Source organism: Bos javanicus, chromosome 11, assembly GCF_032452875.1.
Source record: "Bos javanicus breed banteng chromosome 11, ARS-OSU_banteng_1.0, whole genome shotgun sequence".
Taxonomy (NCBI): Eukaryota; Metazoa; Chordata; class Mammalia; order Artiodactyla; family Bovidae; genus Bos; species Bos javanicus.
In genome coordinates this window covers 71,377,957-71,403,055 of record NC_083878.1, presented here as the reverse complement: position 1 = coordinate 71,403,055, position 25,099 = coordinate 71,377,957, and the positions used below count along the sequence as shown (strand labels likewise).

Below are 25,099 nucleotides of genomic sequence, written 5' to 3'. Positions count from 1 at the left end.
TGTGGCACCTTACTGTTGTCTCTAAATGGCTTGGATGTTGGGCATATGTTTTTAATTTTTAAAAAAAAAAAAAACACTTTAACTTTACACAAGCCCTTTTGTGATAAGTACAGGTATCATGAGAGCCAGACCTGAGAATTGCTGTTGCCTGTAAGCTGAATGTAGATTTTCAATGTCTGCGTGCAAATTCAACCCAAACTTTACTCAGCTTGCTAAAATTTGGGGTGCTTCGTGCTCCAGCCAGTGGTACTTGGAGTGGCTTCCCCCCTTGCAATGGCAGAAGGATGCCTGAATAATGCTTGAGGCCTCTGCTGACAACCCTGAGCTCTCACAAAACTTTGAAGGTTTGGCCCACATACCATCAAGAAGCCAACATCCCGATCCTAAGTACAGGCCTAGCCTAAGGTTAACAGTAAGACCAACATTTTGTTGCTTCATTTTCCTATTAAGCTCCAGATCGCTGATTGAAGCAGAATTCCAATGTATTGACACACCACCACATTGTTAACACGACAGGGAGGATTTGATTATGGGAGATCAAGTCCAAAAACGGTAAACTGGCAAAAAAAAAAAAAAGAGAGAGAAAAAGAAAAAAAGACTCTGGGGCCTTGCTTCTCAAGGCAGCTTTTGTGGTTGCATTCCTTTATTTGATGTGGTTCCCTTCTTCTCCTGTGCCAAACGGTGCAATATGGGAAAAATGATGAAGTTGCAAAAAGGGTGGGATGGCAGGGGGCAGGGGAGATAGGGAGTGAACCGTTTAGTAACAGGAGAAAGAAAACAGAGCTTAGGGATCAAAGACAGAAATACCTGTCTCTCCAAGCAGGAAGCAGAAAGAAACACAGGAGTCTTCCCTGTGCTCAGGGAAAGGCTGAGACGCTGTCAGCTGGCGCCTTTCAGGCCAACCCAGGCGGGCACAGTAGACGGGGTGGCCAGGAGCTGCCTGCAGGTGAGAAGAATCAGCTTGAGAAAGTCAAGGCTGAGCATGCTGTGCCTGCGTTACCAAGAACTGCGGGGTTAACCTGGGAGGGCCCCGGGGAAGAGGGGTGGGGACCAGAGGTTGCCTCCCATCAGCAGATTATGGGAATCAACACGTTTTAACACCAGCCACCCTCAGAGGCCAATCCTCGGACAGTATTGGAATCTAGATGAGGAAAAAGCTTCCATGCAGAATCAGAATTTTATTTATTTACAATTTTCAGGCTGGGCAGCCTTTCTGTTGTGTGGTTTGTGACTTCCCAAAGTGACATTTTCTGAGTTTTAAAATTATCTCTCTTTGCACTGTGAAAAGAGCATCTATGATTCATCTTAATATTTCTGAGGATCAGTCACCAACGAACAGCTAGTATTTCGGGTGGGAGGAAGGCTTTTGTAGGCAGCTTTTTCACCTAGCATAGAAGTAAAAGCACCAGAATATGCCTCAAGCGTCATTTGAGATCATATAAATAGTTCTCTCTTGCAGTTCTAATCCAATATCATTATGAGAACTCCCACAGTCCACGAGTTGCCTAATGTTCACCTCACCCTTGCCTGAAAAAGGCTAATGCTTGTGGTTTACCTGCTGATTGAATATAGTTTCTGAAAATGCTTGTGGTTTACCTGCTGATCGAATATAGTTTCTGAGAGGTTTGACCAAAGGATCTGCTTTTCATTTTGGCTGATCTAATCTAGGTCTTTTGGCCTGTATTTCTCCCTGGATATTTTCCTCAGCTTCAGCATCTGTAGAACTGTCAAGTGATCCTTTAATCCTAGTTCAAGAGTCAGCAAAAACTACAGCGGCCCTGGCCGTATCTGGCCTGCAGCCTGTTTTGTATGGCCTGGGAGCTCCAAATGATTTGTACATTTTTTAAATGATTAGAAAAACATGTAAAGAATAGTATTTTGTAACTTGTAAAAATTATGTGAAATTCACATTTCAGCATCCATAAATAAAATTTTATGGAAACGCCGCCACGCACACTTATTTACATATTTCGTCTGACTCTCTTCCTGCTACAGCATCAGACTTGAGTAGTTCCGACAGAAATCTTAGGGCTGCAAGGCCAGTGATATTTACTACCTGTCCCATTGCTGAGAAAGTTTGCCAATCCCTGTCCTCGACCCTTAAAACCTTTTTCACACTGACTGTTTCAGAAAAGATAGATACATTTATAGACTTCTCATGTCCGTTTTAGAAATTAAACTCTCATCTTTCTTTATTCTTTCAACCTTAATGCCACAAATATTTATTGAGTGCATACAATGGATGTGGCCTTATTCTTATTTCTGGTGTCTTAGCAGTAAACAAAACAAATAATTCCCATTATGGAGAAGTTTACATTCTAGTGGAGGGTAATGGGAGAAAATGGTAAACAAATACAATATGGAAAAGTGTTTTATGGAGCTCTGTGCCGTAAACAAAGTAAAACAAAGAAGAGCGGTTACTGGAAGAGGAGGTGGATTGTTTTAAATAGGTTGTTGAGGAAGCTTTACTGAGAAGGCGGTGTTTGAGTAAGACCTGAAACAGGTGAGGAAGCCCCACACACAGCTGGGAAGAGAACTGCAAGGCAGAGGGGACAGTGGAAGAACTGAGCCAAGTGCACTGAGGTGGCATAACCCTTGCATATCCTTGGAGGCAAGACTCCAGACAAGAAGCTATTCTAGCTTGGACTGAGTCTAAGGAGCCGATCAGTTAGAGCTGGCTTGGGCTGAAATGGGAGAGCAGGAGCAGTAGGTTTTGCAGGCAGAGTTTGCTGATGAGCAGGTTAAGTTTGAGGTACATTTTATACACCCAAGTAGAGGTGATGAGTAGGCAGTTGGCTCTATGAGTCCTGAGTTCAGTGAAGGTCTAGCAAGGGTATAAATTTAGAACTTGTGGGTATAAAAGAGCTATGTTAAGCAGTGAAGCTGGCTGAAATTCAGGCTCAAACCCCAGACCCTTCCTTCTCTTCAGGACATCTCTCACTATAAAACTACACAGAACTTCTTTTTTAACCTTGAATTTTCTTTCCCATCCAGTTCACCATTGGCATGCCTCAGGATGGACATCAGAGCTTTTTACCCCTCTCTGGGTAGATGCCCTTTGATCAGTAGATATCCCAGACAGCCTGAAGAATGAAACAGGCTTTTCTCATTGGGGCAAAAAACTGCCTAGCGTGGTCCAGGCCCCACAGCTTGCTGTCCGTAGAGTTCTTAGCCTTTGATCACGTGCCTTACCTTGTTGCATAGAATCTGTTTCCTCCTTCCTTCCAGCTGCAGTCTTGATTTGACAACTCTTTGCTTTGCCTTTTGGTTACCTGCATGTAACTGGACTTCATTTTGCCCATGTACACACTTAGCTGTAATCACCTTTTTCTAGTTGTTTCCATAAATGCCTGCTCTCCCATTCTAGACTTTGAGTCCTTAAGAGCACATCTGTGTGTTGTTCTTTTCCTCTTGTCCATACTGCCTTTCAAATAGTCAGTGACCGCATGCCTTGGGGATGGAAGGCAAATTTGCTTTTGCCACATGCCTTCCCGTCCTCATCCCTGTTGTGCATCCTCAGGAGGTACAGGGCAGGGTGTGAGGACCACCTGCACCTGATCCACTGGGAACCATGTCAGCCTAATCAGTCACCTTCTCTGTGGATGGGCCTTGGGTGTCTGAGTTATTAATAGGCTCCTTAGATCACTCTTATGCAATCATGAAAAGAGTGCAGAGGAAAGATTCCAAACCCACTTTGACTATTGCCAGCCTTAAACCCTGGACAAATTATGCATCTAAAGCCTCTGTCTTACCATCTCTACAGTGAGTTAACACTTGTTACAAAGCAAAGGAGAAAGGGAAAGATATAAGCATCTGAATGCAGAGTTCCAAAGAATAGCAAGGAGAGATAAGAAAGCCTTCCTCCATGATCAATGCAAAGAAATAGAGGAAAACAACAAAATGGGAGAAACTAGCAATCTCTTCAAGAAAATCAGAGATACCAAGGGAACATTTCACGCAAACATGGTCTCAATAAAGGACAGAAATGGTATGGACCTAACAGAAGCAGAAGATATTAAGAAGAGATGGCAAGAATACACAGAAGAACTGTACAAAAAAGATCTTCACGACCAAGATAGTCACGATGGTGTGATCACTCACCTAGAGCCAGACATCCTGGAATGTGAAGTCAAGTGGGCCTTAGAAAGCATCACTATGAACAAAGCTAGTGGAGGTGATGGAATTCCAGTTGAGCTATTTCAGATCCTGAAAGATGATGCTGTGAAAGTGCTGCACTCAATATTGCCAGCAAATTTGAAAAACTCAGCAGTGGCCAGAGGACTGGAAAAGGTCAGTTTTCATTCCAATCCCAAAGAAAGGCAATGATAAAGAATGCTCAAACTACTGCACAATCACACTCACCTCACACACTAGTAAAGTAATGCTCAAAATTCTCCAAGCCAGGCTTCAGCAATACGTGAACTGTGAACTTACAGATGTTCAAGCTGGTTTTAGAAAAGGCAGAGGAACCAGAGATCAAATTGCCAACATCCGCTGGATCATGGAAAAAGCAAGAGAGTTGCAGAAAAACATCTATTTCTGCTTTATTGACTATGCCAAAGCCTTTGACTGGATCACAGTAAAGTGTGGGAAATTCTGAAACAGATGGGAATACCAGACCACCTGACCTGCCTCTTGAGAAACCTGTATGCAGGTCAGGAAGCAACAGCTAGAACTGGACATGGAACAACAGACTAGTTCCAAATAGGAAAAGGAGTACATCAAGGCTATATATTGTCACCCTGCTTATTTAACTTCTAAGCAGAGTACATCATGAGAAACGCTGGGCTGGAAGAAGCACAAGCTGGAATCAAGATTTCCAGGAGAAATATCAATAACCTCAGATGTGCAGATGACACCACCCTTATGCCAGAAAGTGAAGAGGAACTAAAGAGCCTCTTGATGAAAGTGAAAGAGGAGAGTGAAAAAGTTGGCTTAAAGCTCAACATTCAGAAAACGAAAATCATGGCATCTGGTCCCATCACTTTATGGGAAATAGATGGGGAAACAGTGGAAACAGTGTCAGACTTTGTTTTGGGGGCTCTAAAATCACTGCAGATGGTGATTGCAGCCATGAAATTAAAAGACGCTTACTCCTTGGAAGGAAAGTTGTGACCAACCTAGATAGCCGAAGAATTGATGCTTTTGAATTGTGGTGTTGGAGAAGACTCTTGAGAGTCCCTTGGACTGCAAGGAGATCCAACCAGTCCATTTTAAAGGAGATCAGTCCTGGGTGTTCTTTGGAAGGAATGATGCTAAAACTGAAACTCCAGTACTTTGGCCACCTAATGTGAAGAGTTGACTCATGGAAAAGACTCTGATGCTGGGAGGGGTTGGGGGCAGGAGGAGAAGGGAACGACAGAGGATGAGATGGCTGGATGGCATCACTGACTTGATGGACGTGAGTTTGAGTGAACTATGGGAGTTGGTGATGAACAGGGAGGCCTGGCGTGCTGCGATTCATGGGGTTGCAAAGAGTCGGACACGACTGAGCAACTGAACTTAACTGAACCTACCCTGTAGTGCTCAATCAGTTGAGTCCGACTCTTTCGCAATCCCATGAACTGTAGCCCACCAAGCTCCTCTCTTCATGGAATTTTCCAGGCATGAATACTGGAGCAGGTTGCCATTTGCGTAGTCCAGGGGATCTTCCTGACCCAAGGATTGAATCTGCATCTCTTATGTCTCCTACATTGGCAGGTGGGTTCTTTACCACTAACGCCACCTGGGAAGCCCCACCTATTATGTAAGCCTGTTGTAAAAACCCAAATGAGGAGCACTTTGGAAACAAATTATAAAGTGCTGTGTACTAGTACCCTGGCTAACTGCATCTCCTGGTATCCTTTCAATCTTGGTGTGTGAAAGCCAGGCTCCAGCTCCCTACAGGTTAGTCTTGGAGTGCAGAGACCAGTGCTATATGTAGGAAGTCATTTATGCTGTTTATAGGCCTATAGCATGTGTGCTTAGTCGCTCAGTCATGTCTAACTCTTTGCACCCCTTTGGGCTGTAGCCCACCAGGCTCCTCCGACCCTGGATTCTCCAGGCAAGAATACTGGAGTGGGTTGCCATTTCCTTCTCCAGGGGATCTTCCCAACCCAGGGATCCAACCTGGGTCTCCTGCATTGCAGGTGGATTCTTTACCATCTGAACGACCAGGAGGCCCATTCATAGGCCTGAACCTTCAGTGAATACCAACAAACAGGAATCAAGTGGATACATTTCTCTACCCTGGTCAGACAGATGGAGTTTTTTTCTCTTTTGTCCATGATTAAAACCTGTGTACAATGAGGAGGAGGGAGTTATAAAAATGCTTGTGGGTTTAGTCTAGGGTAACTATTACATGCATTGATTTTTTTCCCAGCTTTATTGAAGTATAATTGACAAATTAAAATGTAAGATATTTACAGTGTACAATGTAATGATTTGATATACTTGATATGTATTGATTTTTCTCAGTAAGTATGTTTCAAAAGTAATTCATAGGAACAACAACCTCTACCTGTGTAGTAGCAGAGCCATAAAGTCATTCATTGGAGTCTCAAAGTTGTAAATAACAAATTCACTCATTCCTAATGACTGGTGTTTGAGAAATTGTGATGGAATCATACTGCAGGTAACAGGCCAGGGATCAACATACAGTAAGAGGGGGAAAAGCTTTTCCTTCCCTTCGCCTGTTCATGTCTTGCGTGGCCAGGCATCATTATAAGTAGTTCATACCAGATCTTAATAGAACATCTGCTAAGTTCATTGTTGTTTTCCAGGGCTTACTTTAAATGCTTTTCCACATGCTAACAAAATCCTGATGGTGGACATCTGTTAAGATTGTCCCTTAAAGGCTTTTCTGAGATGTTAACAAACTTAAACACATTTCTGAACAAAAACTTGGTTAGTGTTCATGTCATTAGACAGACTCTGTTTGCAATTAAAATATTCTCATCTTTTGTATTTCTTGAAGTATAAAGTTTCCTTGCTTGTATTTCCCCTCCTTTCTCCTGGAAAGTGCCCATCAAGTCCTCTGGCCCTCAGAGTTTCTAACGGTTCATTTGCCTAGGATGAAAACGTCCCTAACCGCTTCAACTTCAGGTACCTACATAAGTTTAATGAGTGTTCCTGGCACTGCCTCAGGGCTCAGTCAGCCCAGGCATCTGCCTGAAGACACCCAGGCCGGAAGGAGCCTGATGGGCCTGGCACACAGGGAACCGGATGTCAGGCCTACAGATCAGGATTCAGTAGTCACAGAAGTGATCAGTGAAGACCCAAGAGTGGTAGACTGAGGGCAGAGAGACCTAGATGCCAAAATGGCCACCTCTCCAGTATTCTTGCCTAGAAAATTCCATGGACAGAGGAGAGGAGCCTGGCGGGCTACAGTCCATGGGGTCCCAAGGAGTCAGACAAAACGGAAGCAACTTAGCACGCACACACTGCCTACCACCTGTGTGACTTCAAGGAGGGTTATGTGGCTTCTCTAAGCTTTAGCCTTCTTATCTGTAAAATGGGACAACACCTTTCTTGTAGATTGATGTGAAGAAGAAATGATATCATTCATGTAAAGCACTCAGTATTAGTGCCTAATATTACACATAAAACTTCATAAATGGAACGGTTATTCACCACACAATTCTGTGGAGAATTCATTTTACCAACTAAATCCTCCATATTACCTTTTAAATTCTCTTCTTTTATACTGCGAGTCAGCAAAGAATGTGTATGTGCTTTTTCGCTCAGTCCTGTCTGACTCTTTTTGACCTCATGGACTGTAGCCTGTCAGGCTTCTCTGTAAATGGGGATTCTCCAGGCAAGAATACTGGAGTGGGTTGCCATTCCCTCCTCCAGGGGATCCTCCCAACCCAGGGATCGAACCCAGATCTAGCAAAGACTACCTGATTCAAATTTGATCATTATAGTATGCCTACACCTTTTAAAATTACTCTATTTAATAACTCCATAACCTTCTAGGTAATTTAACTCAGCATTTCAACTTCTTTAGACTTTGCTCCAAATAGGAACATTTTCTGAGTGTTTAATCCTACTCACCCCATCTCAGAACATTTCCATTTTTATATGTTCCTCTAAAAATGGGAAACAACAAATGGAATAATAAGATCTGATTTTATGCCTTGAGGTACACTTAGTGGAACTTTTTGATCAGGTGCACAAATGGAATACAGCTAGGCCCACATCCATGTCTCAGTGACGTCTCATCCAGCGTGACTCCCGGATTTTCTCCTACTTGTAGCTTGTCATTCCGATCTTTTATTTTATTTTCCTGTTATACTATTTTATTCTCCTGTTATAGTCATTGAGATTTTCAGTATTTTGAATTACACTCTGATTTTGTTTAACTGAGGGGTGGAGAGGCTCTTAAGTAAGGGCTCAAAGCTGAATCTATAAAATGAGACGGTGGCTAACAACAGCGGTAGAAAATGCTTTTCTAAGAAAAAGAAAATCCAGTTAGGAAAACAACAACAACAAAACCCAGACTCTTCGCTTAATGTGGTTGTACTTTTGGAAACTACATATGATTTTTCTTTATCCTACCCAGGTAATAGCTTGTGACATGGTATCTTAAGAAAAAGTGGGATAACAAGGTGATGAATTTCATGGATGAAGGTTTTCTGAGGATAATTTCAGCCACTTCTACTACTGTTTCAGTATATAGGTAGGGATTAGTAGAGATTAGAGCTTTAGAAATTCCACACCATCCTTCTTATGAAAAAATTTCTAAAGAAGGGCACAGGCTTTGGAACCAGAGAGACTCGGATTCAAACCCTGCAACTTACTTGCTGCATAATCTCGGACAAGATACTTAGACTCTTAGAATCTCAGTTTCCTGATCTGTAAGTTGGGCTAATTAGATCTGCCTGGCAGAATTCTTGGGCGGTTTCAAGCTAATGAAACATTTAGTAGAATGCCTGGCAAAAGTGGATACTCAGTAAATAACAGTGACTTTTGTTTTATTGTAATGGCTTTCCTGGCACGCTACCAGGAAACATACTCTCTCATTATAGAGTGCCCTAGATTCTTGAGGTCCCTGGCATTTCTCTACCTTGAAAGGAGTTAAAAGTGGTGCCCGAGTCTTATATTCAGAATGGAAAACTCAAGTCCAGAAACAGATTTAGGCATATAGTTCATGTTTATTGGATTGAATTGAAGGCTCACCTTTGTCTAGGATTTCTCCTAACTTTGGGGTCAGTGGCGGATGGTGTCCTTCTATCATCCTTGAAGTTCTCCATTTTCAGGCTTCACCCTCACACTCCCCTGAACCCTGCTGTGGAGGAGGCAACCAGGTCAACTTCCTGTCCCTCGGAACCCGGTTCAAAGGCAAAAACGAAACATCAAGACCGCTTCACACATCTCTGACCATGGCTTGATGTTACCCTGGACATGAAACACTCGCACAAGAGGCATTATGGAATAACATCTCTCTTGGAGTGTGTGGTGCTATTTTCATATTCAGTTCAGTTCACTTCAGTTGCTCAGTCATGTCCGACTCCTTGCGACCCCATGAATTGCAGCACGCCAGGCCTCCCTATCCATCACCAACTCCCGGAGTTCACCCAAACGTTTGCATGTCCATTAAGTCGGTGATGCCATCCAGCCATCTCATCCTCTGTCGTCCCCTTCTCCTCCTGCCCCCAATCCCTCCCAGCATCAGAGTCTTTTCCAATGAGTCAACTCTTCTCATGAGGTGGCCAAAGTACTGGAGTTTCAGCTTTAGCATCATTCCTTCCAAAGAACACCCAGGACTGATCTCCTTTAGAATGGACTGGTTGGATCTCCTTGCAGTCGAAGGGACTCTCAAGAGTCTTCTCCAACACCACAGTTCAAAAGCATCAATTCTTCGGCGCTCAGCTTTCTTCACAGTCCAACTCTCACATCCATACATGACCACTGGAAAAACCATAGCCTTGACTAGACGGACCTTTGTTGGCAAAGTAATGTCTCTGCTTTTTAATATGCTATCTAGGTTGGTCATTGGAGAAGGCAGTGGCACCCCACTCCAGTACTCTTGCCTGGAAAATCCCATGGATGGAGGAGCCTGGTGGGCTGCAGTCCATGGGGTTGCTGAGAGTCGGACACGACTGAGCAACTTCACTTTCACTTTTTCACTTTCATGCATTGGAGAAGGAAATGGCAACCCACTCTAGTGTTCTTGCCTGGAGAATCCCAGGGACAGGGGAGCCTGGTGGGCTGCTGTCTATAGGGTCACACAGACTTGGACACAACTGAAGTGACTTAGCAGCAGCAGCAGGTTGGTCATAACTTTCCTTCCAAGGAGTAAGCATCTTTTAATTTCATGGCTGCAATCACCATCTGCAGTGATTTTGGAGCCCCCCAAAATAAAGTCTGACACTGTTTCCACTGTTACCCCATCTATTTCCCATGAAGTGATGGGACCAGATGCAATGATCTTAGTTTTCTGAATGTTGAGCTTTAAACCAACTTTTTCACTCTCCTCTTTGACTTTCATCAAGAGGCTTTTTAGTTCCTTTTCACTTTCTGCCATCAGATCAGATCAGATCAGTCGCTCAGTCATGTCTGACTCTTTGCGACCCCACGAATCACAGCACGCCAGGCCTCCCTGTCCATCACCAACTCCCGGAGTTCAGTGAGACCGACGTCCATCGAGTCAGTGATGCCATCCAGCCATCTCATCCTTCTCCTCTTGCCCCTAATCCCTCCCAGCATCAGAGTCTTTTCCAATGAGTCAACTCTTCGCATGAGGTGCCGAAAGTACTGGAGTTTCAGCTTCAGCATCATTCCTTCCAAAGAAATCCCAGGGCTGATCTCCTTCAGAATGGACTGGTTGGATCTCCTTGCAGTCCAAGGGACTCTCAAGAGTCTTCTCCAACACCACACTTCAAAAGCATCAATTCTTCGGCACTCAGCCTTCTTCAGAGTCCAACTCTCACATCCATACATTACCACTGGAAAAACCATAGCCTTGACTAGATGAACATTTACGTTGGCAAAGTATGTCTCTGCTTTTGAATATGCTATCTAGGTTGGTCATAACTTTCCTTCCAAGGAGTAAGCGTCTTTTAATTTCATGGCTGCAGTCACCATCTGTAGTGATTTTGGAGCCCAGAAAAATAAAGTCTGACATTGTTTCCACTGTTTCCCCATCTATTTCCCATGAAGTGATGGGACTGGATGCCATGATCTTAGTTTTCTGAATGTTGAGCTTTAAGCCAACTTTTTCACTCTCCACTTTCACTTTCATCAAGAGGCTTTTTAGTTCCTCTTCACTTTCTGCCATAAGGGTGGTGTCATCTGCATATCTGAGGTTATTGATATTTCTCCCGGCAATCTTGATTCCAGCTTGTGCTTCTTCCAGCCCAGCGTTTCTCATAATGTACTCTGCATATAAGTTACATAAGCAAGGTGACAATATACAGCCTTGACATACTCCTTTTCCTATTTGGAACCAGTCTGTTGTTCCATGTCCAGTTCTAACTGTTGCTTCCTGACCTGCATACAGGTTTCTCAAGAGGCAGATCAGGTGGTCTGGTATTCCCATCTTTCAGAATTTTCCACAGTTTATTGTGATCCACACAGTCAAAGGCTTTGGCATAGTCAATAAAGCAGAAATAGATGCTTTTCTGGAACTCTCTTGCTTTTTTGATGATCCAGCGGATGTTGGCAATTTGATCTCTGGTCCCTCTGCCTTTTCTAAAACCAGCTTGAACATCAGGAAGTTCATGCCATAAGGGTGGTGTCATCTGCATATCTGAGGTTATTGATATTCTCCCAGCCAATCTTGATTCCAGCTTGTGCTTCCTCCAGCCCAGCATTTCTCATGATGTACTCTGCATATAAGTTACATAAGCAGGGTGACAATATACAGCCTTGACGTACTCCTTTTCCTATTTGGAACCAGTCTATTGTTCCATATCCAGTTCTAACTGTTGCTTCCTGACCTGCATACAGGTTTCTCAAGAGGCAGGTCAGGTGGTCTGGTATTCCCATCTCTTTCAGAATTTTCCACAGTTTATTGTGATCCACACAGTCAAAGGCTTTGGCATAGTCAATAAAGCAGAAGTAGATGTTTTTCTGGAACTCTCTTGCTTTTTAGATGATCAAGCAGATGTTGGCAATTTGATCTCTGGTTCCTCTGCCTTTTCTAAAACCAGCTTGAACATCTGTAAGTTCACAGTTCACGTATTGCTGAAGCCTGGCTTGGAGAATTTTGAGCATTACTTTACTAGTGTGTGAGGTGAGTGTGATTGTGCGGTAGTTTGAGCATTCTTTATCATTGCCTTTCTTTGGGATTGGAATGAAAATTGACCTTTTCCAGTCCTCTGGCCACTGCTGAGTTTTCCAAATTTGCTGGCATATTGAGTGCAGCACTTTCACAGCATCATCTTTCAGGATCTGAAATAGCTCAACTGGAATTCCATCACCTCTACTAGCTTTGTTCATAGTGATCTTTCTAAGGCCCACTTGACTTCACATTCCAGGATGTCTGGCTCTAGGTGAGTGATCACACCGTCGTGATTATCTTGGTCGTGAAGATCTTTTTTGTACAGTTCTTCTGTGTAGTCTTGTCACCTCTTCATAGCTGTGAAAAGAAGAGAAGTGAAAAGGAAAGATATAAGCATCTGAATGCAGTGTTCCAAAGAATAGCAAGGAGAGATAAGAAAGCCTTCCTCAGCTATCAATGCAGAGAAATAGAGGAAAACAACAGAATGGGAAAGACTAGAGGTCTCTTCAAGAAAATTAGAGATCCCAAGGGAACATTTCATTTTCATATTAGTGTAACTCTAATTGTTACTTTAACCCTTGAGAGAGGTGGGTCTTTTTGGAGTAGTAGTATCCCCACTGTACTCAGGGGAAAGTGGAGAAGGACCAAAGAGAGCAGACTTGGTAGAAGCAAGAACTGCAGCTGAAAATCAGTGACCCTTCTGGTTTTCTCTGGTGCTAAGTCAACGTTTTCTTCATTTTTATTTGGCCTATAGGTAAGGCCCCACAGGAACAGAGGGGAGTTACTATTTCATAATGGGTTAAAAACCCATTGTCCCAAGTCAAGCTTGCAGACAGGTTGATTGCCTGCCTTTTTCCACGCCAGAATGCCCCAAAATATTTCCTTATGCTACTGATTGTAGCCAAGTCAAGTCTGCAATATTAGAGACGCTTTGAATATTTGCAGACCGAGCAAGATCCACAGAGGCTCAGTTAGCTGTATTTGCATGGAAACAATAATATTAGTACATAAACAGTTCTTATATTTGACTTTTAGAACCCAAGGAGGACAGACTTGGAATTGTTTTTCTGGCTACCTTTGGGTCTGTTTACCTCCACAAAAGGTGGAAAGGTTTCTCCAGCTCTGGCCTTGTCCTTGTCATTTCTGTCCATGGACTCAGTTTCAGTTCTATGAATTATCAGCTAGTTTCATGTTTCATTGCATCCTATAAGGAGATAGAAGGTACTTTCTCATCAAAGCAGCCCTTTTCACCCTCTCCTCTCAAGTTCAGCCTGAGACCCTGGCACACCAATTTAGTTTCTCCATCTTTTAACCCACCTTTCTCCCTGAACTGCTCCAGAGATCAGAAGAGTCAACAGCCCCAGTGGTCCCTTTGATCTCCCCATCACCCTGTCCCTAGCCCCTACTCAGCCACAGAGTGGGTTAGCGAGGCCCGGCTTCTCTCCAGCCAGCCCTGCATTCCTGAGAAGAGCTGAGTGAAGCTGGGCATGCCTGCAGAGAGGGAGTTTTCTCTTGTACATGCTCAGCATAGTATTTTTTGATTCATGAATATTAAAGGATTTGAGATCACAAGGCCTTACCTCCTCCATCTTGCACCCTTTGAAAACATAATAGCTCTTTTATTTCATGGCACTTGACTTTGTTTATTCAGCACGATCAGGGCAGCATTCAGGCTATAGCAAGCCTGTTAAATATTTACCCATGAGGCGGATATTTATACATGAATCAGCAGCACTTATCAGCATGCAATGCTGGAAGTCAGGTTCAGAACTCTCATGGGCTGAAAAACTACTGAGTTAAATAAAGAGTGCAGCGAGTTTCCTTTAAGAAATCAACTCTGATTTAAAACTATCCTTTGTAGTATCTGAAGTGCTTCACACATTGAGGCTTCCTTCCCCTGCACAGCTAAGTCGTTCACAATTGAACATGACAGAGTGGTTGGTCCATCACATCCGAGATGCAGTGAATCTGGTTGTTTGACCATCTGGGTGTGAACAAAATCAGGAGGAATGCTTGCCCTGCTGCCATGTGGAAAGTTGCAAAGGGAGATGAGCTGTGCAGCACTGTGCTTCTGTGGTGGTCTGAGTGCTTCTGCTGCTGCTACTGCTAAGTTGCTTCAGTTGTGTCCGACTCTGTGCGACCCCATAGACGGCAGCCCATCAGGCTCCCCTGTCCCTGGAATTCTCCAGGCAAGAACACTGGAGTGGGTTGCCATTTCCTTCTCCAATGCATGAAAGTGAAAAGTGAAAGTGAAGTCGCTCAGTTGTGTCCGACTCTTTGCGACCCCATGGACTGCAGCCCACCAGGCTCCTCCATCCATGGGATTTTCCAGGCAAGAGTACTGGAGTGAGGTGCCATCGCCTTCTCCGCTGAGTGCTTCTAGAAGCCCTTTAACCTCATTGAAATCCTGACCCCGCTCACTGGTAGTCACCCCCAGTGTGTCTTTCCATCCTTGCAGCCCTTTCAAGATTATACTCCACCCCCACTTGGGTGGCATAGTGGTAAAGAACCCACCTGCCAATGCAGAAGATGTAAGAGACATGGGTTTGATCCTTAGGTCGGAAGGATCCACTGGAGGAGGGCATGGCAACCCACTCCAGTATTCTTGCCTAGGAAATCCCATAGACAGAGTAGCCTGGCAGGCTACAGTTCATGGGGTGGCAAAGAGTCAGACACGACTGAAATGACCTAGCACACACCCCCTCCCCAGGGAGGTGCATAATTCAGCAGTCACAGCAGCCTGGACACTAGCAACAGGCTTCCCTGAATTCAGATCCCAGCTGTACTATTTCCCTGTTGTGTGACTGCAGGGAAGTTTCTTCTGCTCTCTGAGCCTCAATTTCTTCACTTGTAATATCACAGTGATGATTTCCACCTCATTGAGTTGTAGAGAGGGTTCAATTAGATAATGGGAAAGCACCTAGCGACCAGAGTTAGTTCTTGATAATCACAGAAGCAGGGTGCAGAGAGATGGCCCTGGCAGTTGAGCAGCCGGCCTTTGGGTTTCTCCAAACCTCTGCTTCTTTCTATTGTTATAGGTAATTTTGTTAAATGGCTGTATCTCAGAAGCAGAGAGAGAGATTCAAGTTGATTTTTCACATACTGTTTTTACTCATTGTATTCAATGTAGTGAATGATTTAAAACTTACTCTGTAGTATTTTATACAGATCAAAGTCCAGTGCTGTCAATTCCAGGGAACTATCCAAATCATTTGGTTGGGGGGAGGGGGTGTCGGTTTATTATGCTGAAGATTGTTTCTCTAAGTAACCTATGAGAAGCCTGAATCTTAGTATTCTGTTATGCAGATATTTCACCAAAAACCACAGGCTATAGATACTGGATTTATTGTTCTCGTAATTTAAAATTTTCTTCTTAATCAGTTTTCCATCCTAATGGAACCATTAGACCCTTGGAGTGAGATGCGCACCCTCTGTGTACTTCTGCGTACGTAAGAGGAAACAGAAAGCCTTCCTCTAGTTCACAGAAAGTCACAGGAATTTTCCTAGCTTTCTTCAGAGTTGAGGCTAAATCTCATCTAGTGTCTCTTCAGAGAGTAGCAAATGGAAATGACGTTCTTGCTAATTCTGTGCAGTTACAGGGTGTATGTGATTCATGAATGTCATACTTAGTCAAACGCTGTCTCAGAATCTTCTCAGTTGTCAGAGTAGTGCGTTTTACTTATCTTCTGAGGAGGCTAAGTCAACAGTGAATGTTTCCACTCTGTGTTGAGTTACTTGCATCACCTGAAATTTTGTTTCTTGGGATTTTTCATTCCCATAAATAAACATAATATTCATTTTTACCTAAAAAAATTAATTTCAGAAATCTGTAGTCAACAGAGTGACAGGCTGGTCCTGGAGTCCTTTAGCTAGTTACAGATATTATTCCACAAACTGTGAGTGTGTGTGCGCTCAGTCACTTCAGTGACCCCGTGGATGTTAGCCCACCAGACTCCTCTATCCTTGGAATTTTCCAGGCAAGAATGCTGGAGTGGGTTGCCATTTCCTCCTCCAGGGTTCTTCCTGACCCAGGTATCGAACGCGCATCTCCTGCACTGCAGACAGATTCTTTGCCACTGAGCCACCAGGGAAGACCACAAACTCTAGACTGAGTCTCTCTGCTCTAAACTATTTGAGAATGATTTTCCAGACTGTTATTGTCAAATATTTTGTTTCCATTTACAATCTCATTACTGTGGGGACTTGGATAATGAATAATCACAGCATTAAGGGATTGAGGAGTCTTTTTATATCCTGTTTGTCTTAAAGAAATGGTTTACGGGGTCATAGAAATATACACATTAAAATAAAATTCAAGTAAGAAAAACAAATTAGGACCAAAGAAGAGTAGGACAAAAGATGAAATCAAGATTAAGAATGATATACAAAATGCATGCTATAAGGTTCTGAACAATTTTCTTAATAATTCTATGCCAGTTAATTTAAACTGAAAAGAGAATCTCCAGGAAAGTTCTGGAAACTGTTTCTAGATCAGCAGTGTGTCTCAGTGCTTGGATTGATGATTTTTTACTGTCCCTTCTTGTTTAGATGAATCGAATGTCAGCATTGACTGATTAGTTGCTCACTTTCTACCCATATTGGCCCACAGACTCCAGACCAGTATTTCAGAAAATGCTTAACTGCTTAACACCATTTAAAAATTGAGAGCTTAAATCATCTGGATTTCTGGCTTCAGTTGAAAAATTAGGATCTGATGAGACCAGGCATGTGTTCCTTACATATTAGAAACCAGCCGAGGCTGAGCAATGGGAGCCCTTCCCACTGTGTGCAAAATCCCCAGACCCTACCTGGTTCTCTGCACTCATTTACAAAACCTGCCTGGGTTGCCTAACCACCAGGGTGACTGCATCCCCTTCTCTCAACCACCTACTTCACATGGCTCAGTGGTAAAGAATCCACCTGTAATGCAGGAGACGTGAGTTCGATCCCTTGGTTGGGAAGATCCTCTGGAGAAGGAAATGGCAACCCACTCCAGTATTCTTGCCTGGAAAACCCCATGGACAGAGGAGCCTGGCAGGCTATGGTCCCTGGGGTTGCAAAAGAGTCGGACACGACTGAGCAACTTTCACTCACTTCACTCACAAGAATAAGAAAACTAAAGTCCAAAGAGGCTGCTCAAGGCTGCCAAGCCGTGAGCTTCACAACTAGTCCCTTTGGTTCTCTATAACACCGGCACATCAGTTCAACATTTAATGAATGACGTATCTTTGCTTGGCTCAATTATGAATTGGGCATAATTAAGAGTATAGAAGTCTGTGTTTCAGTAACAGGTACAACCCATTCGTGTTGGTAAGACATTTACCTATGCCAATCAAAATATGCTTATCTGTACTTTTGTGATAGGATCATGAGTTGTCATTAATTGTTAGTTGTTTGTTATGTGAAACGTGAACATGCTGCTGTAACAAAATGGATTAAAATATAGAAATGGAATCATAAAGTGAAGCACCTAATTTCACCCTCATTGATTCAGGCAGTTGGTGGGCAGACTTGGACAAGAGAAACCAAGTGTGTTGGGAATGTCATGTAAGTTGCTTGAGCCCTAAGAGAAGTATCCACTGTACTCTTGTCCTTTCAGTGCACTTGGCGGCTCCTCGGCTCTTCACATCCCAGCTTTTCCAGGAGGAGGCTGTCTCATTGATTATGTTCCCCAAGTGTGCCACCTGCTCACCAACAAGGTAAAAGCAAGTCCCCTGCCTCCCCAGCCTTGTAAGGCTCTTTCCTCCACTGTCATTTCCCCAGCATCGTGGTGCAGATGCCATCCTCTCCACCCGGTCTTAGTTTCAGCCTCCATCTAACATGGCCTTTCCTGCTCTGAATAGATTTCATCAGTTTCTCTCCCACTTTGTTTGCCCTCCTTCCTTTTCTAAGGATTCTGACCTCCCTGTTCCAGTCTTACCTTCATCTTCTTTAAAATTGGAGGACAATTGCTTTGCAATGTGTTGTTTTCTACCATACAAAAACTTGAATCAGCCATAAGTATATGTATGCGCCCTCCCTCAAGAGCCTCCCTCCCACCTCCCCCCACTCACTCACTCCTCTGGGTTGTCATAGGCACTGGGTTAAGCTACCTGTGTTATACAGCACTTTCCCACTCGCTATCTGTTTTACATGTAGTAATGCATATGTTTCAATGCTGCTCTCTCAATTTGTCCCCCTTCTCCTCTCACTGTCTCCACAAGTCTGTTTTCTATGTCTGTGTCTCTATTCCTGCCCTGCAAAAAGGTGCATCAGTACCATTTTTCTTGATTTCATGTATATGCATTAATATGCTATACTTGTTTTTCTGACTTACTGTACTGTAAGTTTACAAACAGGCTCTAGGTTCTTCTACTTTACTAGAACTGACTCAAATTGGTTCCTTTTTATGGCTGAGTAATATTCCATTGTATATGTATACCACAACTTCTTTATCCATTCACCTGTTGATGGACATCTAGGTTGCTTCCATATCTTGGCTATTGTAAATAGTGCTGCAGTGAACACTGGGGTACATGTGTCTTTTTCAATTATGGTTTTCTCAGGGTATCTGCCCGTTAGTGGGAATGCTGGATCATATGGTAATTTTATTCCTAGTTTTTAAAGGAATCTCCATATTGTTCTCTGTGGTGTCAGTGTCAATTTACATTCCCACCAACAGTGCAAAAGGGTTCTCTTTTCTCCACACCCTCTCCAGCATTTCTTATTTGTGGATTTTTTTGATGTTGGCCATTCTAACTGGTGTGAGGTGATACCTTATTGTAGTTTTGATTTACATTTCTCCAACAATGAGTGGGAGAAGGCAATGGCACCCCACTCCAGTACTCTTGCCTGGAAAATCCCATGGATGGAGGAGCCTGGTAGGCTCCAGTCCATGGGGTCGCTAAGAGTCGGGCGTGACTGAGCGACTTCACTTTCACTTTTCACTTTCATGCATTGGAGAAGGAAATGGCAACCCACTCCAGTATTCTTGCCTGGAGAATCCCAGGGACAGAGGAGCCTAGTGGGCTACCCTCTATGGGGTTGCACAGAGTCAGACACGACTGAGGCGACTTAGCAGCAGCAGCAGCAGCAGCAACAGTGAGTGATGCTGAGCATTTTTTAATGTGTTCATTGGCCATCTGTATGTCTTCTCTGGAGAACTGTCTTCTTAGGTTCTTCATCTTTTAAATATATATCTTCTTATTCTTGAATTTCCATTATGCCCTAAGTTTTTTCTTCTTCTTATGGTTTAAAAAAATTTCAACTCTTTCATTTCCCAATTATTATGTTCGTGTGTGTGTGTGCCACTAGTTAATATCACAGTGATCCTGTCGAGCGGTTCTCATCTCTTTCTGCTTTTCTGTACAGCACATTTTAATAGTTGGTTCCTGATTCTTCCTGTCATGCCCAGGAACAGTTTGCCAGAGTCCTGCTTGTTGGGACAGGGTTTCCAGGTCAGATTGGCTTATAGCCAGATTATACGGAGAAGGCAATGGCAACCCACTCCAGTACTCTTCCCTGGAAAATCCCATGGACAGGGGAGCCTGGTGGGCTGCAGTCCATGGGGTCACAAAGAGTCGGACACTTACTGAGCGACTTCACTTTGACTTTTCACTTTCATGCATTGGAGAAGGAAATGGCAACCCACTCCAGTGGTCTTGCCTGGAGAATCCCAGGGATTCTGGAGCCTGGGACGGATTATACGGAGAAGGCAATGGCAACCCACTCCAGTACTCTTCCCTGGAAAATCCCATGGACAGAGGAGCCTGGTGGGCTGCCATCTATGGGGTCGCACAGAGTCGGACATGACTGAAGCGACTTAGCAGCAGCAGCAGCATCCAGATTATAGCCAGCTTATCTAAAGCTTTCCCTTAGCTGCATTAATGAGCCTTTACACTGGCAAGTAACTGAGCTTACACTGTTGGTTCTTATCAGGTATTTCTGCAAGTATAGAATATACTTGTTAATGTCCAGCCAACTTATTTAGCTAAAAACTGGAGCTATTAGTCCACAGACAATACTTTCTTTCTTCTCCCACATGGACTTAGTTTGCTTAATTCGCCAAATCCTATTTTCTTTGCTTCTGTTGACTTGTTCACAATGGCTTGGAAAATAAATCTTTTGTTTGTCTCTTTCATTCAAAAGATAGCTCATCTCTATATAGAAAATGCTTTAGAAATATAATATTTCAAAGTCTTCAGTATTATTTTTTAAATGTCAAAGGAACTAAAATCTGGCAACTCTGCAGTCTGTGGGCTTGGCACAGATTCTAAGGCGTTTAACTCTCACGGAGTGGTTGCTGTTCATTGGACCAGATTCCCCCAGCCCCTGCCCTCCCACAAAACTGATCAGAGGACAGCATTCTTACTTACAGTGTAGGTTTTACACTGCCTTCAAATCTGTGTCCCAGTATTATAGAGAAAAATGCAAATTTGGTCTTCCAGAACTGAGAAGAAAAGCCTTTTTAAAGCTCTCCAATTGAGATTAATTTCTAGTCATACATTCTCCTCAAAAAAAATTATAATACCATTTTCCCAGAAATATAAGAATCAGTCAGTTTTTCTTATCTGGTTCCCTTTCATTAATTTCACTTGTCTTTCAAAATTGATGTTCTTCTGCTTGCTACAAACGAGGACAGTATGGGCTGCTTTTAGAAACAGTCTCTTCAAATGAATTTCCATAATTGCATTGGAATCTATCTTTATAGCCAGTTTTGTTGTGGGTTTCTGTTAAAATGGTTTTCTGTTTTTAAAATCAAGTATACAGAACTGTTTTCATCCCCTTTTTAAACAAAGCCACTTAAGCAAACTTATCATCTGTTTTTCTTTCCCCAAAATAACATTTCTGATCCTACGTTGAGCCTGCAAAGCAAGCACTGTTTTTATAAATTGACATAAAACCCCTATTATATAAATAGAATTGTTTTACTTTTAAAGGGTACAAATGGCTATCAGTACCAATTGTGTCAAGGTTATTTCAAGCACTTTATCTTGAGCTTTTGTTATCCATGGAGACTCAGTGTGGCTACAGCCAATATAAACTATTTGGGGGGTCTTTTTCTCCCACTTTCAGCCATTATAAAGACGTTTTATGAGGAATGTATTTTTGCGTTAGAAACTGATGGGTAAATGACTAACTTTCAGATGCCTAGCTTAATGAGTTCACAATTTTTTTTATAGAAACTGTCACTTGGTGTTAAGAAGGAAATATAAAAAGGCAAAATCGCCTGTTGTAACACTCCTTATTCTGAATGTTACAAACCTAAAAAGAAATAATTGAGCATTACTGTCCTTTTCAATAGGAGTTGTAGTTCAAGATAATCAATTAGGCCCATTTGATGAGAGGAAACTCTTCTTTATGGAGAATGCCAGCTGTTAAATGATATAGAATGAGAAAATACAAACATACCATTTTTCAGGCCTCAGTTGAAGTAATTGATTCAGACAAGGATCTCCAACAAATACTAAAACCATTAAGGAACTTGATCTTCACATGCTTCGAGGAGTGTACCCCTGGATTACTCATTTTGGCAAAAGGGAACCATTCCCTTACAGTACCGTGGTCTGGCTGACGTCAGCTTAACCAGTGATCAAACTCAGTATCACCTAGGAAGTTTTCTTGCCAAAAATGTTTAACCTGGATCTAATCACACCTTTAGCTCTAACTTCCAATTCATAGGAAATACAGAAGGTAGAGAAAAAAGGAAGGAGACAATCAGAGAGTCTAGAATGCAGGATAAGACAGCCCAATCTCTAAAAAGTCAGTATTAGGCACACACACTCACATCCCAGGAGGTACTATTATTCTATAGTAAAAGACTTTCTAGATTAAATGCCTGATCCCTGTTTATATCCTTGCTTTTTTTCCAAACATATTTTGGGGACAGTTGGGAAGTTTGGAAAATTGTCAGGGTACTAAATAAATTCAGAGAATGAATTACTAAATTTTGTTGAGTGTGATAGCAGTATTGTGATTGTGTAGGAAACTGTCTTGTTTTTCAGAGATGCATGCTGAAGTGTTCAGGGGCACACTGTAATGATGTCTCTAATTTCTTCTGAAACATTTCAGCAAGATTGATTGACAGGTTGATAGATAGGTAGATGGCTAGATAAAGCAACTAGACAAAATATTCACAGTTATTGAAGATAGATGTGGGAATATGGGTGTTCATTTTACTATTCTTTCTACTTCTGTGAATCTTGGAAATTTTACATGATAAAGCATTTAATAATTCCCTACTGTACTCAGCTGTGGGTTCGTGTTCCAGGTGCAGTATGTGATTCAAGGCTATCACAAAAGAAGAGAGTATATTGCTGCCTTCCTCAGCCACTTTGGCACGTAAGTTCTTCATTAAGACCATAAATCAGTGATGCCCTCACATCCTGAGGGGAGGGCTCAATGAAGAAAATAGCACTTAGTTCTTCCCTATGATACCTTTCAGTGCTATTTTGGTTCTTCCTGGTGTGTTGCTCACACTAACGCTCCCAGAAAGACATTTTTTTCAGCTTTGTTTGGCAAATAGAGTCAAATATCTTCTCTGGAGCAGCCACATAACTAGCCCGGAACACCACAGTCAAAGTGGTTGCCATACCTGCTTCTTCGTGCACTCTTTACAGTCTACACAGTACTTTCACCTCCGTCATCACACAGTGGTCATGAGGTGAGCCAGGTGGGCATTCCTGGCACATCCTACAAAGAAAAGCCTATAAAACTTGACCAGTTCAGTCACCTGTGGAAGTCTCAGAGATAGCTGGGGCAGGAACCCTGTTCCTCAGAACTCAGGTCTCCTGATAAGACTCCCACTCCCCACAGGGCCGCAGAGATTCGGGAAGGAAATCTGACTTAGACACCAGTGCCATGACTCACACTTGGGATTAGTGTGTTGGAAGAAGGCCCTGCGAGGGAGGAGGGCAGTGTGTAGCTGCAGTCCCAGGGTGGGCGTCTCCTCTGGCCACCCACCCTGTGCTCTGGCCCTTTCCGTCATGCGGCCCGTGCTGGCTGCTCTGCAGCTGTTTCCTTAATGGTGGCAGAGCCCTTATCAACCTCCCACTTAGGGCTTAGCTTGGGGGGTGGTGGGTGGTTACCTTTTCCTCACAGTCTCTTTAAAAGGTGGAGCACACTCTGCCTAAGCACTAAGCATTTTAGTGCTCTCATTACCTCCCACCTCATTCCAGAGAAGATGTGTATATTAAAATTTTAAATCAGTAACTGAAGAAATTAAGATAAAAGGAATGAGAAGATGAAATCAAGAATAAGGTTAGGATATAATTTTTACAAATGTGGCATAATTAAAAGAAAATTTCTGACTCCTCAAGACAATTTCAAGAAATTTTCTTGTTATCCATCGTGGAATTTCTCATATTGCCAAAATAGAGTAACGATATCTAAACAGCATAACTGTTAATGAGTCTCTTAACACTTAAGGTATTTTTCAGCTTTCTTTATGCGCATTTTGAGAAAGTGTTTATGATATGAACAGTGCTTAATAAATAACTCTGTTAGTCTTCTCATTTTTGAGTAAGATTATTTTTTGTGTATGTTACTGAAAATGAAGATATTAGCACAGTGACCAGCAAAGCCAGGTGTGTGAACCTCAGGGGCATGTGCCTCCCCTCACTCCAGTGGTATTCAAGAAAAGGGTGAACAATTGCGTTTACACTTGTTAACAATTCTTTCTAAATCTCATTCTATGTATGCACATTTTTGTGTTTTATTACACATATAATATAGTAGTACTTGCCTACAACTGCAAAATCATATACAAATACTACCATATACTGTACTATATGCATGATGAGAAGGATTCTGTCAGTGCTTGTTTTTGCTTATGGGGTGCAGTATCTAAAAAGTTCAGATATCAATGTTGTAATATTGAGTAAATTACGTATCCAGAAAAGAAATACAAACTGATGAATAAAGTTGTTGACTGAAGTCAGCAGACTTTAATGATGTATCAACAGTCTTTGAGCAAATCACTCAACCTTCAGTGTCTCAGTTCCTTTACCTTCACAGTGGGGTCAACTGTTCCTTCCTACTTAAACCTGGAGGCCATCAGTATTAATGGTCTGTTTAGTCTGACTCAGCCAGGGAGAAGGCATTTCTAAGGGCAGCAAAGGTCTCCTTGTATGGATGAGAGAGAAAGTTATCCTTGTCCTCTCTGTGTGGTTAGTATTGGCACATTGTGGCCGTGTCACCTGCTGTACACTCAGCTCCAGAGGGAAATGGGGGAGAGGAGCCCATCAGAATTCAGTCTAGGCCCTTCTGTGTTCGGACACTGTTCTCCTTTGACACAGGAGGTATGCATCTCCCATCTGAACCCCACATCCACCCTGCTAATGTTGCTACTTTGTCTTGAGCCCAGTGGGGAAGATCGGGGGACACAAGAGAAAGGATGCCAAGTACTTTGGAAGATAGTCATCTATAATCCTGAACTTAGTAATATTGTCATTGCTTGTGACTGTTCAGTACCTGAATCAAAGTGAGACTGGACAGTCACTGTATAGACCTTGGGTCTTTGCTGCCCTGACTTCTTCATTTGTCCTTTTGCTCATCACTAGTGACTAACATTCGGAGAAGGCAATGGCACCCCACTCCAGTACTCTTGCCTGGAAAATCCCATGGACAGAGGAGCCTGGTAGGCTGCAGTCCATGAGGTTGCTAAGAGTCAGACACGATTGAGCGACTTCACTTTCACTTTTCACTTTCATGCATTGGAGAAGGAAATGGCAACCCACTCCAGTATTCTTGCCTGGAGAATCCCAGGGACGGGGGAGCCTGATGGGCTGCCGTCTGTGGGGTCTCACAGAGTCGGACACGACTGAAGTGACTTAGCAGCAGCAGTGACTCACATTTGCATAGTATTTTGTGGATTGTTATTGTTGTTCTCTCACTAAGTCATGTCCAACTCTTTGC

General features: G+C 42.9%; 1 protein-coding gene across 5 annotated transcripts in view; it reads left to right on the top strand.

Annotated features, from left to right (window-relative positions):
- BABAM2 (BRISC and BRCA1 A complex member 2) overlaps positions 1–25,099 on the top strand; it is a 438,330-nt gene that overhangs the window by 321,514 nt on the left and 91,717 nt on the right. For all 5 annotated transcript variants that reach the window (XM_061431264.1, XM_061431265.1, XM_061431268.1 and 2 more), the window contains 2 exons: positions 17,805–17,904; positions 22,455–22,525. In XM_061431264.1, the coding sequence (XP_061287248.1) occupies positions 17,805–17,904; positions 22,455–22,525 (171 nt within the window). The remainder of the gene's footprint in view (positions 1–17,804; positions 17,905–22,454; positions 22,526–25,099) is intronic.